This window comes from Nomascus leucogenys, chromosome 15 (genome assembly GCF_006542625.1).
Source record: "Nomascus leucogenys isolate Asia chromosome 15, Asia_NLE_v1, whole genome shotgun sequence".
Lineage (NCBI taxonomy): Eukaryota > Metazoa > Chordata > Mammalia > Primates > Hylobatidae > Nomascus > Nomascus leucogenys.
The window spans coordinates 17,913,479-17,931,198 of NC_044395.1; the positions used below are offsets into that span (position 1 = coordinate 17,913,479).

The following is a 17,720-nucleotide window of genomic DNA, read 5'->3' on the forward strand; positions in this document are numbered from 1 at the left end:
AGGGAAAGGAAGTTGAGCAGAGTGTAAGAGGTTGGACGGCATGCGCTACTGACCTACCAAAGCATCTGGAAATTTCAGACTGCTCTTTGTCTCTGAGACTGTGTAGGGCACAGCATTGAATAAAGTGTGGATCAATAAGTATGTGAAGTGCTGGATATGTTAATTCACTGGATTTAATCATTCCTCAGTGTTCATATGTATCATAACGTGTACAATGTACCCTGTAAATATATACAATTATTGTAATTTTCCCATTAATATAAAACTGAAAATATAAATCATACATGAGCAGTGATGATTAAAAGCCAAAGTTTCATCTTAATCTGTATAATATCTAGAACAAAGAAAAATAAGTTTATCGGCATTTTATTGAAGCTGCAGAAAATGACAGCTTTGAAAAATCTCTAGCAAGCAAGGTGTGGTTTAAGGAAATTAGGTGTACACTTAACCTATAGTTTGTTTGTTTCTCTTTTTTCCTTTCCTTCCCTTCCCCTTCCCCTTCCCCTTCCCCTTCCCCTTCCCTCCCCCTCCCCCTCCCCCCTCCCCTCCCCTCCCCTCCCTCCCCTCCCCTCCCTCCCCTCCCTCCCTTCCCTCCCTTCCCTTCCCTTCCCTTCCCTTCCCTTCCCTTCCCTTCCCTTCCCTTCCCTTCCCTTCCCTTCCCATCCTTTTTCTTCCTTCCTTCCTCTCCTCTCCTCTCCTTTTCTCTCTTTCTTTCGTTCTCTCTCGCTCTCTTTCCTCTCTCTCTCTCTTTCCCTCCCTTCTTTCCTTCCTTCCCTCCCTCCCTCCCTGTCGCTCAGACTGGAGTGCAGTGGTGCAATCATAGCTCACTGTAATCTTGAACTCATGGGCTCAGGGGATCCTCCCACCTCAGCCTCCCAAGTAGCTGGGACTACAGGTGTTTGCCACCATGCCTGGTGAATTTTTAAATTTTCTGTAGAGATGGGACTTGTTTTGCTGCTCAGGCTGGTCCTGAATTTTTGAGCTCAAGAGATCTTCTCACCCCACCTCCCTAAGTGTTGGGATTACAAGCATGGGCTACTGTGCCCAGCCTCTTACCTGTAGTTTCTAGTTTAAGATGTTTTAGAAGAACATTGATATTCTATCCATTTAGAGTAGTGGATATAGAAACTATAAGAACTATAGAAAAGTTGTAGAAACTTATAGTTCTTATAGGAACTCTAAGAACTTTTATATAAGTCTGCCCAAGATCATGTTTCCTTATGAGGATCGTAAGCTCCTCAAATGCAAGTTGATGTTGGGAAGGGACTAACAAATCACCCAGAGTGCTCCTTCACTCTGATTCTGAGGGAGTCTTTATCGTGTTGTGTGAAGTGTGTTGGAAGCCAGGCGTGGTCGCACGCACCTGTAGTCCCAGCTACTCAAGGGGCTGACATGGGAGGGTTGCTTGAGCCCCAGAGGTTGAAGCTGCAGTAAGCTATGATTGCACCACTGCTCTCTAGCCTAGGCGACAGAGCGAGACCCTGTGTCTTAAAAAACAATAAAAATTTTTACTTTTTGTAGAGATGAGGTCTCGCTCTGTTGCCCAGTTTGGTCTTGAACTCCTGAGCTCAAGCGATCTTCCTGCCTCAGCCTCCCAAAGTGCTAGGATTATAGGCATGAGCCACTGTGCCTGACCAAAAAAAAAATTTTTTTTTTTTTTTGGGTCACTCCTGTAATTCCAGCACTTTGGGAGGCCGAGGTGGGCGGATCACGAGGTCAGGAGATCGAGACCATCCTGGCTAACACGGTGAAACCCCGTCTCTACTAAAAATACAAAAAATGAGCTGGGCGTGGTGGCGGGCTCCTGTAGTCCCAGCTACTCGGGAGGCTGAGGCAGGAGAATGGCGTGAACCCGGGAGGCAGAGCTTGCAGTGAGCCGAGATTGTGCCACTGCACTCCAGCCTGGGCGACAGAGCAAGACTCTGTCTCAAAAAAAAAAAAAAATTAATGTGATATTATAGAAATTTAAAATTAAAGCGACGTCAAAAAGAGTGAGGCTGACTTTTTAGGCAAGGCTTTGCAAGGTGGCAGAATATTAGTAAAAGTCCCCATTATATCAGAATCTGGTTGTCATTTATGAGTTCTGAAGTATACCTTATCAGTTCTTTTAAAATCATAAGAGAGTGAGTATAATATTTGTATCAGTTTTCTTAGCATCAAAAAGTCAGTTTGCTAGTGGTAGGCATGGATATTTCATCTAGTCTTTTTAAAATATCCTGATTTGAGTGGTCTTTGGCTTGTCTTTGGGGAGGCTATACACAGACCATCCTTAATTTACCATCTCAAGTAGTATACAGGATCTTTTCCCAGCCAGTGATTTCTGAATCCTCAGAGATTCTCAGTGTTCCAAGAGATTCATGTCATACAAAGTGATAATGACTTTTCTATTTTTTAGAACTTAATAAATGAAATAATTACTTAGGTCTTTCTGCCCTTCTTAAATGGAGTAGTTTGAGAGCCTCTGAGTATAAATCCAGTCTACCTGCTGGCAGGGCGCTAATGAGCATGCTTATGACTTGGTCATTCCATTTATTGTTCAAGTAGTTGGTCATCATAATAGCTTTGACCAGGGTGCAGTTTTTCATTGTATTTTATTAAGTTTACATCTATTATGGATCACTGGATTATATAAAGCATAAAGAACACTAATGTTGAAATTAAAATTGATGAGGATAAAAATGATAATTCTTTAATGCCTCAAGACAGCCTTCACCAAATTAATGAATTGTCTTCGTTTGGCCATGGTTCTTACACAGCACATCAAATTGTGTTTCTAGGGCCTCAAGAAACAAAGTTTAAAAATGTTACATTACATGCATACACACAAAATATGTATATACCACATGTATATACATTTTTTGCACACATATCCGTATCTATATCTATCTATATTATATCCAGTTTGATTTATTGGGAATAAAGACTATCTACATTCATAGTGTATTATTTGCAAAGAAGTGCTAATAAGTAATGACCCAACATTTGTTAATCCATTTCATTATTTAAAAACAAAGCATGAAAATAATTCATATAATCAAGTCTGGTTTTTAGGTTCAAACATGTAAGTGTTCCAAATCCTAGGTCATGAAAAGTATTCATCTGTTTTGTGTATTACAATCTCAGTATATTTGTGGCTTCCAGAGCCAGGTGCCGTGGTTCATGCTTGTAATCCCAGCACTTTGGGAGGCCAAGGCGGGAGGATCCCTTGAAACTAGCCTGGGCAACATAGTAAGACGCTGTCTCTATCCCACTGCCTGCCCCGCTGCCCCATCAAAAAGAAAAAATACACCACACACACACACACACACACACACACACGGCTTCCTACTAAACATGATATTATCAATTTTAAATACTTTTTCTTGCATAATTGAAATAGTGTGGGTTACTTGTACAATGGGATAATATGAATTTGTCTTAAAATTCATAGTGAACTTTTAAATTAATTTTTAATGTACTAATGTAAAATAAAATGTCTTTTAGCTAAAGTCACTTCTGTATCATAAATCATACAAAAATGACAAAATTATTTTTAAAATTTCTTTCCTGGGAGGTTTTTAAGATAATACATTCCTTTGAAAGGAGTTTGTGGGTCAGAAAAGCTGGAAAATAAAAAGGTAACTGTACTGATTTCTTTACATTCTAATCCAGGTATACCATGGTTTTCTTGATCAGATTGAGAGAGTCTCTAAACTGTTGATAGAACCTTCTTCAGGAAAGCCCCATTTCTCTAGAATATACCAATTGCCCCTCTGGAACTTTTCCTTAAAACTCATCCAGTGTTTATAATTATATAGTTACATGTGTGCTTGTTTCATGTGTATCTCCCCAACTGGACTAATCTGCTACATGAGGGCAGGGACCATGTCTGTCTTGTTCACCTTGTACTGAGAACACATTTGTGGTCCATCAAAAAATTGAGGAGGCAGGCCGGGCATAGTGGCTCACACTTGTAATCCCAGCACTTTGAGAGGCCCAGGTGGGCGGATCACCTGAGGTCAGCAGTTCGAGACCAGCCTGGCCAACATTGTGAAACCTTGTCTCTACTAAAAATACAAAAATCAGCCAGGTGTGGTGGCACATGCCTGTAGTCCCAGGTACTTGGGAGGCTGAAACAGGAGAATTGCTTGAACCCAGGAGGTGGAGGCTGCAGTGACCCAAGATGGTGGCACTGCACTCTAGCCTGGGCGACAGAGTGAGACTCCATCTCAAAAAAAAAAAAAAAAAAAATTGAGAAGGTGAGTACTTTATTCCTATTATCTTATTTTCACATTACCTTTCAGTTGGGTTACTTTTCAGATGTCTGCTCTCATTTGAAGTTTTTTTTTTCTTCTATTTAGCTTTGATCTAAGATCGTATTTTGTTACCTACTCTTAATTTCTAGGTAACACCTTAGAGCTTCTTAAGTGACAATCCTATCTTCTTTTCTCTAAAAGTAGGCTTCTCCTTATCAGACCATATGTCTTAGTTTTTAATCTGGAAAATGGTTTTTGTTTTGTTTTTTTGTTTGTGGTTTTTTGTTTATTTGTTTGTTTCTTTTTTTGAGACAGAGTCTCAGTGTGTCACCCAGGCTGGAGTACAGTGGCCTGATCTCTGCCCACTGCAACCACTGCCTCCTGGGTTCAAGTGATACAAGAAAATTTAAGGGAACACTGATTCATCATGTTCTATAAAAGGCACACTAAAATTTTGTATACCATGCTCACCTATCATTATTAGAAACTTACCTGATTAAATGATTAGGCTTTTATTGTCCTTATTGATATTCTTTGAAATCATGACTATGATATACTCATTAATGTTTTTAAGAATTCCAATGAGTACTGTTTGCATGTGTTGTAGAAAGTGTCTCATTATAATCCTTTCCTTTATACATCTAGTCAGTACTAAGTTTGATGCAAAGATCTTATATTGAGGAGGTGTTTGGGGATTTATATGAGAAGGGTTAGATGTTGCTATCTAGATATATAAATAGAGTGGAGAAGATTGGTTTATTACCTCATTTAAAATAGCTGAGTTCAGCTATCGTACCTGCTAAGGTGTTTGGGGATAAAAATACATGAGTCACTCACTGGAAATGCCAATATAATGCTGATCCAAATCTCCCCCCAAATAAGATGATTACTTGATTCTTTTTTTTCCTTGAAGGAATTTTCTCTTGTGTATATATGCTAGGGCTGTGAGTCGGGAGTTTTTGGCATTACTTCTCTATTAGCTCCTAGTGAGGAAGTTCAGCCAGGGGTTGAAGTGATTACTAAATCCTGAGGACTTCCCAAGATCTGTTTTTAAGAGTGAACTAATATTGTGACTTCTGAGAACTTTGAAACTCATCCTTTGTCACTACCACAATTCTGAGATCCACACACTTGACTTTTGTTTTGTTCAATTTCAAATAAAGCCTTTAGGTCATACGGTTTGGCCAGTGACATTATATAGGAAAAGCAGATTTAATTCCTTATTAGCGTCATGTTCCATTTTAATAGTCAGTAGAACATTCTAAATCCTATTTATATACTGTTCTTACACCAGTCTTGATCTTTGGTTCTTTGAGTCATTTCTAGCAGCAACATTTCTAATTATTAGAAATTTCTAATAATTGGAAATTAATCAAGGACCTAATTATTTCTGTCTTCATCTTTGGGTCTCTAATTGCAAATGCAGTATTGGGATTGTGAATCCTCAGAAGCTTTTAGCTTTGAAAACATGAAGGATCTTGTCACAGTGATTTTTGGTGAGGTTGTTCATTTAGGATAAGTAAATACCTTCCCACTTCACTTTTTCCCCTCTGCTCCCTCTTCCAAGCTGTTTACTTATACAGCAAGGAAGTGAAGCACAAGTTACCCTTGGAAAGCAGGGTTGGCCGTCGCTCAAAGCTGTACTGTATTGCCTTAGGAGACACTGGGAACACTAGTACTGGCTGGAAAGTTGTGCCTAATCTGTTTACATCTGCTTTGGATTGTTCTTTGGTTAGCCAAAAAAGAAGTCAAGTTCAGTGCTCTAAAGTGGTAGACCAAATAAGAAAATTTCCTGTTGCAGTTGCCCTGATTTATAAATTAATGCCACCCGTTTTGCTCTTTTCCCTTACCACATACACATACTCAGTTGATGATATACTTATTTTTAGGGATATCAGTTATTACTGCCTTATATATCCCCAGGCTCCTGATCTCACCTCCAACAAAGAATTCCAAGTCTCAAAACTGATAGTAAGCTCTGGTATTTAAGCCATCCTAGAAGACAGTCATATGGTTCAAATTAAAGTCTCTTGCTCTGTATTAAGAGAAAGGGATTTAAGTTGCCATTTCAGCCTGCGGACAAATGCTAACCAACTGGGGTGTTGGGGATTGGAAAGCAACTTAACAAATTATATTGAGAGCCATTTGCGAGTGGAGAAATAAATGACCATGGCCACATGAAGAGACCAACTTCGCTCCACTCATATGGCTTCTGTTGTGTAGGTGTGCGTATCCATCTTAACCAGCTGCTTCTGTTTCTCCCTGTTCTTCCGTAACTCTTTAGAATATTCATCATTTTAATGTTGAATCTGTAGGTCATACATCTTTCCCATTGCCAGTAAATAAGCGGTAAGGGATATCAAGTATTGGCATCAGTACCTGAGAATTATATAAAACTAACTGTTCAGTGTTTTTGTTCTTATTGTTCAAGATGATGTCTTAAAGTCTTTATACTTAAAATAAAAATTTTAGTTATAGAATAATGTAAGCATACTATAGAAAATTTAAACAGCAACAAAACCGTTTTAAATATTCAAGCTGCAATCCCACCTCTGAAACCATTGTTAACATTTTGAATGCATTTCCTTTTGTCCTTTTACTGTGCATGTTTTTCATACTTATAATCAGTGTATATACAATTTTATAGTTCCCATGTTGCTCCATATAGTCATCATTTTTTTTTTTTGAGACAGAGTCTTGCTCTGTCTTGCCCAGGCTGGAGTTCAGTGCCACCATCTTGGGTCACTTCAGCCTCCGCCTCCCGGGTTCAAGCAATTCTCCTGTCTCAGCCTCCCATGTAGCTGGGACTACAGGCATGTGCCACCACACCCAGCTAATTTTGTATTTTTAGTAGAGATGGTGTTTCACTATGTTGACCAGGCTGGTCTCGAACTCCTGACCTCAGGTGATCCACCTGCCTCGGCCTTCCAAAGTGCTGGGATTACAGGCATGAGGCACTGCTCTTGGCCTCATCATCTTTAATGAGTGCACATCAAGCAGATGTACCATAATTTACCTGATCTACCCCATATTGTTTTTGTTTTGTTTTGTTTTGTTTTAAAAGACAGGATCTTGCTCTGTCACCCAGGTTGGAGTGCAGTGGCGTGATCATGGTTCACTGCGCCTTGAGCTCCTGGGCTCCAGGGATCCTCTGGCCTCAGCCTCCCAAGTAGCTGGAACTACAGGTGTGTGCCGCTGCACCGGGCCCCATATTGTTTTATGATCTCACCAATTCTTGGTATTAGCACGATCCTCACTTTTTCTTTGGCATTTATTACAGCATTCTAAAACTTCAAAGTGTATTTACTTAACCTTTTGAACATACACGGAATCGTTTCTTTGCCTTAAGTTTCTGTGTTTTTGTTGTTGTTGTTCTTGTTTTTCACTTATATTGAAGTTGTCGTTCTTCTGGGTTTTTTTTTTTCCTTTATATTTCACCAGCATTTGGCCTGCTAGCACTCTTCATCTTGAGCCCTGTGAACTAAACTTCAGCTTATGGTAGTCTAGTTTACTTTATGTCCTCTGGTATCCAACTAGTGGGAATGATCCCAGGCCTTGTCCCTTTCTCTTTCCCAGGCTGACTTGAGCTGGAGCAGTACAGTACTCCAGTGTTCCTTAGAGCGATATGAGCTCTGGAATGGTAAAAGAAGATAGTTACCAAATACAAAATGCCTGCGGTTTTGGGGAGATGATGAGGCTCTGTGTGTTTACTGGCTGCTTACCTTTGGGATTTGAATAACTTAAAGATTATAATCAGAAAAAAAATAGATTCTTAAAAAAAAGTGAGGGGAGAGTTAAGATTATCTGAAAGATTACTAAAACTATGTCAACTTTCAGTTATACAGGTTTTTAAAAATATTATCTAGGTTTTTTTTTTCTTCTTTTCTGGCTATGTTTTTTCATTTGATAGTTTACTTAAGTTGGACATATTGAAGGAAAAGAAGGAAAACCTTTTTTTTTTAGTGTTCTTCGTTAACAGCTCTTGTTAGAACTAAGGAAGCAAGTGCTATTATACACAAAAATGAATTTTTAAATTAACTATGTGTAGTGTATACTAGCTTTGTCTCTTACTAATATGGGTTACTGAGAAATAGTTATTAGTGTGGGAGTAATACTAATATTTTTAATCATATGAATAATAAGCATATTACTCACACCTAATTGCCATTTTAGCATTAGTGATTATACCTATCACTAAAATATTTACTCCTTCTTTAAAATTATATTTAATGATAACTGGAAACTTCATCATTGTATATATTCTTCCTAGATTACAGTTTTTCTTCATATATGAAGATTGCTATTTTCAACAAAACTTCAGTTGAGATCTCTGTCCTACCAAGTAGTTCCCAGTTCCTACACTCTGAGTTCTGATACATTCATTTCCTATTTCAAACTGTATCGCTCTTTTCTTCCCTTTCTCCCACCCTCTCTGTTCTTAGTTAATCAGTGAGTTTGTTGTAAGATATTTATTGAGTGCTTTCTCTTCCTGTCAGCACAGTGCTAGGCCCTAGGAAATCAGTGGTGAGAAAAACCTCTGCCCTCAAAAGCCCTAATGATTGTGGAGCTTAGATCCCAGAGCAGTGGTTCCAAGTGGCAAGAAATAGCAGTGGAGGAGGAAAAGGAGCTATTCTTGTCTCTTATCTTTCATTTATTATGAAATATTATGTTTATACACAAATTTTCTTTAAGGATCTGTGTACACGTTAGTGAATCACTAGAAGCAAACACCTGTGTAGTAATTGGCACTCAGGTCAAAAAACTAGAAAATTTCATCAGCCAGGCTGTACGTCTCATCACAACGATATCCTTCTCCCAAGAGAAAAAAAAATTTTTTGTACTTTTGTGTTAATCACTTATGTGCTCTACTTTATAGGTGTTTTTTTTTCTTTTAGTAGTTTTGCCACTGACGTAATGCATTACTCTGGAGTTTTGCTCCAAGGGATGCCGTTTATATTGAATATAATGTGTAGTGGGTCCATCCTTAAACAATAGTTTTGCTTGTTTTGAATGATACATGAATAGAATCATATTGATTATATTATTTTTTGTCTGTTTCATCCAACAGTCTGTGAGATTTATCTATGTTGTTTGTATAGCTGTGATTTATTCATTTTTATTTCTATATAGTATTCCATGATATGAATATACCACAAGTTATTTTTCCATTGTACCTATTAAAACTATTTTAAAAGCAGAAGCCCCTATTGCTTTCAGTTTGGGGTGCTTACTAACAGCTGCAGCGAACATTCCTAAACATCCTGGTATACTCTTAAACATTAATGTGTATTCTTAAACATTTAAGAGTGTAAGCTGAGAAGTGAAATTGCTGGGTCATATGGTATGTGTTTTTAGTTTTTATTTGGTAATGCTGAACTGTTTCCAGTAGGTGTGAGAGTTCCACTTGCTCCATGTCCTCTCCAGTGCTTGTTATTATCTACTTTTAAATTTTTTCCCATCTGGCAACTGCGTAATGATTATCTTGTTGTGGTTTTAATTTTTTATTGTTTCTCTTTAATAATGAGATTGAGCTTCTTTTTTGTGTCTCTTGGCCTTTTTTTGTCAATTGTCAGTAGTCTTTTGTTCATTTTTCTAGTGGATTCTCTGTTGGTCTTATTGATTTATAGGAGTTTGTTTCTTTTTGATAGTCTGGATACAAGTCCTTTTTTTTTTTTTTTTTAATGATTGGTTGGTTGGTTGTTGAGATAGGTTCTCACTCTGTCACCCAGGCTGCAGTGCAGTGGCATGATCACAGCTCACAGCAGTCTTGACTTCCCAGGCTCAGGCAATCCTCTTGCCTCAGCCTCCCGAGTAGCTTAGACCACAGGCATACACCACCATGCCTGGCTAATTTATGTTTAGTTTTTGTAGAGACGAGGTCTCCCTGTATTTGCCCAGGCTGGTCTTAAACTACTGAGCTCAAGCAATCCTCCTGTCTTGGCCTCCCAGAATGCTGGGATTACAGGAGTAAGCCACCACGCCCAGCCGAGTCGTTTATTTTATATGTTACAAATATCCTCCCTCACTTTGTGGTTTCTCACTTCATTCTCTTTAACGTGTGTATAAATTTTGGCATAATTCTAATGTAACCAAGTTTACCACTTTTCCTTTATGATTAGCATAGCATTTTGTTTCTTGTTTGAGAAATTCTTCCATCCGCTGAGGCCATAAAGATACCTGCCTTTTTTTTTTTTTTTAATAAAAACGTCATAGTTTTAGCTTTCACATTAGGGGCTATAATCCACCTGGAATGAATTTGGGGATAGAGTGTGAGGTTGGCAGCCTATGTAATTTTTTTCCATATGAATAACCAATTGTTCCTGTGCCACTTCTTGAGAAATTTATCCTTTTCCCATTGATATACAGTGTCTACCATTCTTTTCTATGCATGTTTTTAAAAGAAACTTGACGCAGTATTCCTGAAGCATTATGTGTCTTTGGGAATTAACATAAGCAGAGCAAAGGGTGGCAGTCAATAATAAAATGAAAAACAGTAAACTGTAATAACTAAGGAATTTGCAAGTTTTTTGTTTTTTTGAGACAGTGTTTTGCTCTTGTCACCCAGTCTAGAGTGCATGGTGCAATTTCGGCTCTGGTGCAACCCTCTGCCTCCTGGGCTCAAGCAATTCTCCTGCCTCAGCCTCCCGAGTAGCTGGGATTTCAGGCATCCGCCACCACACCTGGCTAGTTTTTGTATTTTTAGTAGAGACGGGGTTTTGCCATGTTGGCCAGGCTGTTCTTAAACTCCTGACCTTAGGTGATCCGCCAGCCTTGGCCTCCCAAAGTTCTGGGATTACAGATGTGAGCCACTGTGCCTGGCAAATTTGCAAATTTCAATAAAAATAATTATGGGATGTACGTGAACTTAAATATAAACACATACATGATGCTGAAAGCACAATGTGGGCCTGGACTTTGAGGGCACTGAGAACTGGGATTATAGGCTGGATCTGGTTCATACTAATTTTTCTTTAACCTTTGTACTTGGGAATGTTACTTAACTTTTGAACCTCACGTCTCAGGCATAAAACAAAAGTAATGCTCATCTCAATGAGGTAATAAATACAAGGTGCTCTAGCACAGCACTCAACAGAGGGTCCTTTGAAAAACAACTGTTTAATACTACAAAGTGCAGCACAAATAGGAAAACTGTTGCACTGGAGAGATGAGTCAAGGACAGTCCAGTTCCAAGTCTTTCTGGGATACATGGCTCCCTCCAGGGCTCTTGCCACTCACCTGCATGGCCACGACATTCGTTTCTAAGTACTCTGAATGTATTTGTATATAACTTAGGATTAGTATCTGTTGTTGTCATCAATCTTGGTAAGAAATGCCTAATTTTATTCACAGCTTGACATTGTAGATAACTCTGAATGGATCTGGATTATATTTGTAGTCCATTTCTGTGATGTAGCCTGTCCTTACAACAAATAAACAAAAATTCTGAGGGGAAAATGATACCATTTCTCATTGAGAATAATTATGTCATCATTTGTTTTCCCTCAGATCAAAGTTACATAACACTTGGATGAGATTACATGGATGCTGTAAGCCACCTTTTTCTGCTTTTCTCCTCTCTCGGCTTCCTTGTTACATTTGCCTGACTTTCTTCCTTTAGCCGCGCTTTCTCTCTCCTTTTTGCTGCATCCTCTTTCTATTCTTGCACCTAGGGAATAGGAAGTACCTCTGGGTGTTTTCGAAGCCTTAATTCTCATCCTTCCCTTTTCTCTGCTTTTTCTTTCAAAAATATTTCATCTTTTTATTACTATAATTCAGTTTCTCAGAATATCTTCACTTAAATTTCTGATCACCTTCTCAAACTCAGGACATAAAGAAAAAGTAATTTTTCTTCTTCCCAAACCAACTTCTGCTTTCCTTAAGTCTGTCATCTGCTCAGACACTTCAGGGCCATATTCTCTACTTCTCCTTCTTTCTCATCCCGTATATTCTGTTTGTTATCAAGTACTGTCCACTCCTTTCAAAACATCTTTTGAATTGTTTTTTTCATTTTCACTATCTCATCTGATCACAGCCTTCAATATTCACCTCACACCTAACCTCATCTTGCTTTCTAGTTTATTTTACCACGTCACCTGCCTGCTCCAGAAGTCCTAGCAACTCCTTATTGCCTGTAAGAGTAGCTCTCAAACCTCTTCAGAAAGAACTGTGTTTTACTGGTTCCTTTATATTCACACCAAAAGCGTGAGTGACAAAAACAAATACAGATAAGTTGGACCTCATCAACATTTAAAACTTTTGTGCATCAAAGGACATCATCAAGATAATGAAAATCCACAGAATGGGAGAAAATATTTGCAAATCATGTATCTAATAAGAGATTTGTATCCAGAATGTGTAAAGAACACTCACAACTCAATAATAAAAAGATAGCCAATTTTAAACTGCGCAAAAGATTTGAATAGACATTTCTCCAAAGCAGATATACAAATGGCTGAAAAGCACACGAAAAGATGCTCAACATTATTGGCCATCAGGGAAATGTAAATGAAAACCACTGTAAGATACCATTTCACATCTACTGGGATAGCTGAATTGACAATAATAAGTAATAATAATAAAGACAATAAGTGTTGGCAAAGATGTGGAGAAATTGGAAACCTTATACATTGCTGGTAGGGATGTATAATGGTACAGCCACTTTGGATAGCAGTTTGGATACTTGCTAAAAAGTTAAGCAGAGTTACCATATGACCCAGCAGTTCCACTCCTGGGTATATATCCAAGAGAAATGAAACCATATGGCCACACAGAAACTCACATAAATGTTCATAGCAGCATTATTTGTAGTCGCTGCAAAGTGGGAACAACCTGAATGTTCACCAGCTGATGAATGGATAAATAAAATGTGGAATGTCCATATCATGGATGTTATTCAGCAGTAAAATAGACTCAAGTGCTGACATAGGCAACAACATGGATAAACCTCCAAAACATTATGCTCAGCGAAAGAAGCCAGACACTAAAGCTTATATATTGTATGATTCCATTTATGTGAAATGTCCAAAATTGACAAGTCCATAGAGACAGAAAGTAGAAAGCCTAGGGTTGGGCCATTGGTGAAAGACTTGAAGGGTGTTGGGGAGTAACTCCTAATTAGTACAGGGTTTCTTTTTGGGGTGATGAAAATGTCGTAAAATTTCTTCTTTTGTTTTTTTCACTACCTTTTCCTTACAAGGTGAAAAATGTTCTAAAACTGATTGTAGTAATGGTCGCACAACTCTGTGAATGTACTAAAAGCCAGTGAGCATTACACTTTAAATGGGTGAATTGTATGGGATATGAAATATAAGAAATATGTTATGGCCAGGTGCAGTGGCTCATGCCTATAATCCCAGCACTTTGGGAGGCCGAGGTGGGAGGCTCATTTGAGCTCAGGAGTTCGAGACCAGCCTGGGCAACATAGCAAGACCCTGTCTCTATTTTATTCTATATTTTAAAATTTAAAAATTAAAAAGAAAAAAGAAATAACATTTTATGAGAAAATATTTTATGAGAGACTTATAAAAGAGACATTAAGAATATGAAGTAATATATTTCATATTCCTTATCTCAATAATGCTGTAGAGAAAAAACAATTGAAATAAAAGCAGTAAATAAGTGGAGCATGGAGAGTGTGTCATGAGCAAAAGGTTATAATAAATTCATAATCAAATTTTTTTGTATCTGAAGTCTAATAAAATTTTTAAATGTGGAGGAAAAAAAAAGGAAAGAAAAAATAGTAACGGTTCACAGGATGAAGTCCGAGGTCTTCATTCTGTCATTTGAAGCTGTATTTTATCTGGCATGATGCTACTGTGCACTCTTTATTTCTTGCCATATGCCCCTACAAACCCTTTATTGTACCCAGGGCAGTGTCTTGCTTGTCACTTGAACTTAGCAAGTTAATTCTAAGTGTTCTGCCCTTGCTCGTGCTCCCTCCTGACTGCCATTCAGAGCACCCTTTCCACCTTCCTTCATTGCCTCTCCAGATCCTGGCCATTCAACCAAGTTCTGCTTCCTTTGAGCCTTTCCCTAGAACTATCTTTTATGCCTTTGGTTTGTTAGAAGATCTAACACATTGCTCTTCCCATTGGAAGGGTTCCATAAATACATGTTACATAAAGAGTGAAGGAAATGGAGGAACTTATTTAGAGACTTGTAAAAGAGACATTAAGAATAAGAAGCTTTAGTAAATAATGAAAGATATTGTGAATTAGAGTAGTTCCAGAGCCAAAATAAGATGAACAAGCCTATTAAATAGAAATGGTTTTCTAGGTTCAAGTTCAGATCAAACTTAAGCTCTAAAGCTTTTCTTGGCCTGGTGCAGTGGCTGTTGCTTGTAATCCCAGGACTTAGGAAGGCCTAGGCAGGAGGATTGCTTGAGCCCAGGATTTGAGACCAGCCTGGACAACATAGCAAGACCCCCATGACTACAAAAAAAATTTTTTAAATAGCTAGGCATGGTGGTGTTTGCCTGTAGTCCCAGCTACTTAGGAGGCTGAGGCAGGAAGATGGCTTGAGCCCAGGAGATAAAGCCTTCAGTGAACTATGATTGTGCCACTGCACTCTCATCTGGGAAACAGAGCGAGACTCCATCTTCAAAAAAAAAAAAAAAGTTTTTCTTTACCTTTTTCTTTGGCATTTCTGACTTAAGCCATTGAGAATTCTTCCTCATTCTTTTTTACTCATTGCTTGAATTTTTGTTATGAGAATTTTTTTCCTGCAACTTGGATGATCTTTCAGTTTTTTCCAGTTGTCTATACATGTAGATAACTGAAAACAGCAAAGCTCTTAGTGATTCTGTTCCATGTCTGTCTGTTCCCCACCTCCATTTCCTACCACACACCCCAGCATTCCCCTAGTACATCACTAAACTATCAACAGAACCTAAAATAGACTAGTTTGTTTTAACTGTATTTTTTCCTTCCAGTCCTCTTAAAGTGTGCAGCAAAATGTCCCCAAAGGCAAGCAGCTAAGAGAATGAAGAGGAGGTATTCTCCCATCCCAGTTACTCAGTCCCAGAAGTATTGATTGGAAGGCACTGAATTTTCAAAATGACTTCCAGATTTAGTACATGGCAATAATTTGAGGCTTTCCCACATGGGTAATTTAAATGTTCAGAAAATAAGTTATGTTATAGCTGAATGGGCAGCAAATTAGCCAGAATTTTAACTTATAAGATGCATAGCAATAGTGAAGATTAATGTGAAATACTAGTAAAGAGCCACTGGTAGGGAAGAGAAGACAGCCATATGCTTTCAATGAAACCGTCAATTTATAATAATATGTATATTGAAAAGGGAGAGTGGATCAGATCCTGTTAGGTTTGATACGTTAAAGAAAGAATTAGGATACCGCAGGCTCAGTAACTAAAGGAATCTGCCCATAATTGGGGGGTAAAAGGTGTCTTGTAGGCAGGGAATAGCAAGATTTTGCTTGAATGTACACCTTAGAGTTGGGAGTAACAATACTTGGAATGATTATAGGAGACCTCTCGACAGGTTTCTGAGACTAGAGGATTTTGTTTGGGGCATAATAGGAGATGAGAGCAAGCCAGTAGTATTTGGTTGTTGTTGAATCTTACAGAAGTCTTGCATTTGGTTATTGGGTCTAGCTGTTGAAGCCAGCTGTTTGGATGTAACGTAGTGGAAGCAGGTGCTTCTGCAGATGTGGCCCTCTCTAGTTGTCTGGCCGTAATATATCATTCATTCGCATACACTCATTTCTCATATAAAATCCCTATAACTATTAGCAGTTACAAGGCCTGCAGACATTGCTGAAGCTGGTTGCCTTTGATATTGTTTTCTCTGTAACAGTTTCCTGTTTGGTAGATAAAATAACAAGCTCACACTATAGGTTTGTGCCTTCACCTCCCTGGCAAAGTAAAATGCTAGAAAGGTTACTAAACATTAGTGGTTCAAAATGAGAAATCTGTACATTTTATCTGCTTATAGGCAAATTTAAACTCAACTGGTTTAAATTCATTGCTTAGCCTGTTGCATGCTCCATTGAAAACACAAACAAAAAACTCCATGATTCTTCTAGAGTTTGTTATCCAGTCATTCCAGTGCCAGAGTCCATCAGGCAGAACAGAATCATTCGCATTTCTCCTCTGCACTGTGGAGAAGAGGAAGGCTGATCATGGAAAAGGACCTGGTGAAGGTTTTTGCAAACCTAAGGTTCTTCTTTCTGGATAATTCCCAGAGACATCAACTTTGCTGAATCTCAGTTGGGATTTTTAGCAACCTGTTCCCACTCTCCTAAGAAAAAATCTTAACAGTGACCAGTACGTGCAGACTTTAATTTGTAAGTGAAAGTTATGGTGTTTCAAAAGTTGTAGGTTAGTTGGTAGAGCGTTAAATGCAGTTTTGTTCATAGTCAACATTAAGTGCCCACTGTGTTAAACACTGTTAGATACTGTGAAAGAGAGAAGAATAAGGTAAGGAACTAGAGAGAGAGGGTAGATCTTTACAAGAGAGGGTGGTTTTCAGGAGCTAGAAGAATACATTATTTATGTATTCAAATAATAAAGGGAAAGAAAGTACAGAGTAGATAGGGGACATTTCTTGTAGGGGATCCAGGAGGACTTCACAGAAGAAGTATTATTTATTTCCATTAATGAATGAGAGTATTCGTCTTCGCATAGAACAAGCTATAATAATTCTATTTGTGGTCCTGACTGCCACACCCCTTATGATCATTAAGTTAATTTTAGAACCTTGGGAGGGACAGCTAGGAGGCAGAGGCTCTCATTGCTGGCCAGCTGCCATTGTCAGTTTGAGAAGTCTCCAGTAGTCAGGAGGTGATGAGAGGATTGGCCCAGTGATTTTATTGCAGTTTAATTTCGTGACCCTTTCTTGAGTCTCTGCTACGTATTAGAACCACTGTGTACAGACTAGGATAAATAAAACGGTATCTCCTCCATTTACTAATTAGTGGAGGGTATAAACACACAATACAATTAAGTATAATATAAGGCAGAGGCTGGGCGCAGTGGCTCACACCTGTAATCCCAGCACTCTGGGAGGCCGAGGTGGGCGGATCACCTGAGGTCGGGAGTTCGAGACCAGCCTGACCGACATGGAGAAACCCCATTTCTACTAAAAATACAAAAATTAGCCAGGCATAGTGGTGCATGCCTATAATCCCAGCTACTTGGGAGGCTGAGGCAGGAGAATCACTTGAACCTGGGAGGTGGAGGTTGCGGTGAGCCAAGATCGTGCCACTGCACTCCAGCCTGGGCAACAAGAGTGAAACTCTGTCTCAAAAAATAAATAAATAAATAATATATATATATATGTGTGTGTGTGTGTGAGAGTGTGTGTGTGTGTGTGTGTGTGTATGGCAGAGCACTAATGGGATGTAGAGGCGTAAACAAAAGGCTGTGGAAGCACAGAGGAGGAAGCCATTGACGTGGTGTTTTCTGGTGGAAATCAGTTAAGCCTCCATACAGGAAGTAATATTTGACTGGGCCTTGAAAATGAG

General features: G+C 38.7%; 1 protein-coding gene across 8 annotated transcripts in view; it reads left to right on the top strand.

The window, feature by feature from the left end:
• SIK3 (SIK family kinase 3) overlaps positions 1-17,720 on the top strand; it is a 267,686-nt gene that overhangs the window by 192,069 nt on the left and 57,897 nt on the right. Inside the window, exon 5 of one of the 8 annotated variants that reach the window (XM_030829427.1) lies at positions 13,432-13,990. The exons of the other annotated variants lie outside the window; for them this stretch is intronic. Within the exon in view, the coding sequence (XP_030685287.1) occupies positions 13,432-13,481 (50 nt within the window). The 3' untranslated portion in view covers positions 13,482-13,990. Of the gene's footprint in view, positions 1-13,431; positions 13,991-17,720 lie in introns of those variants that run through there. 8 annotated transcript variants of the gene reach the window in all.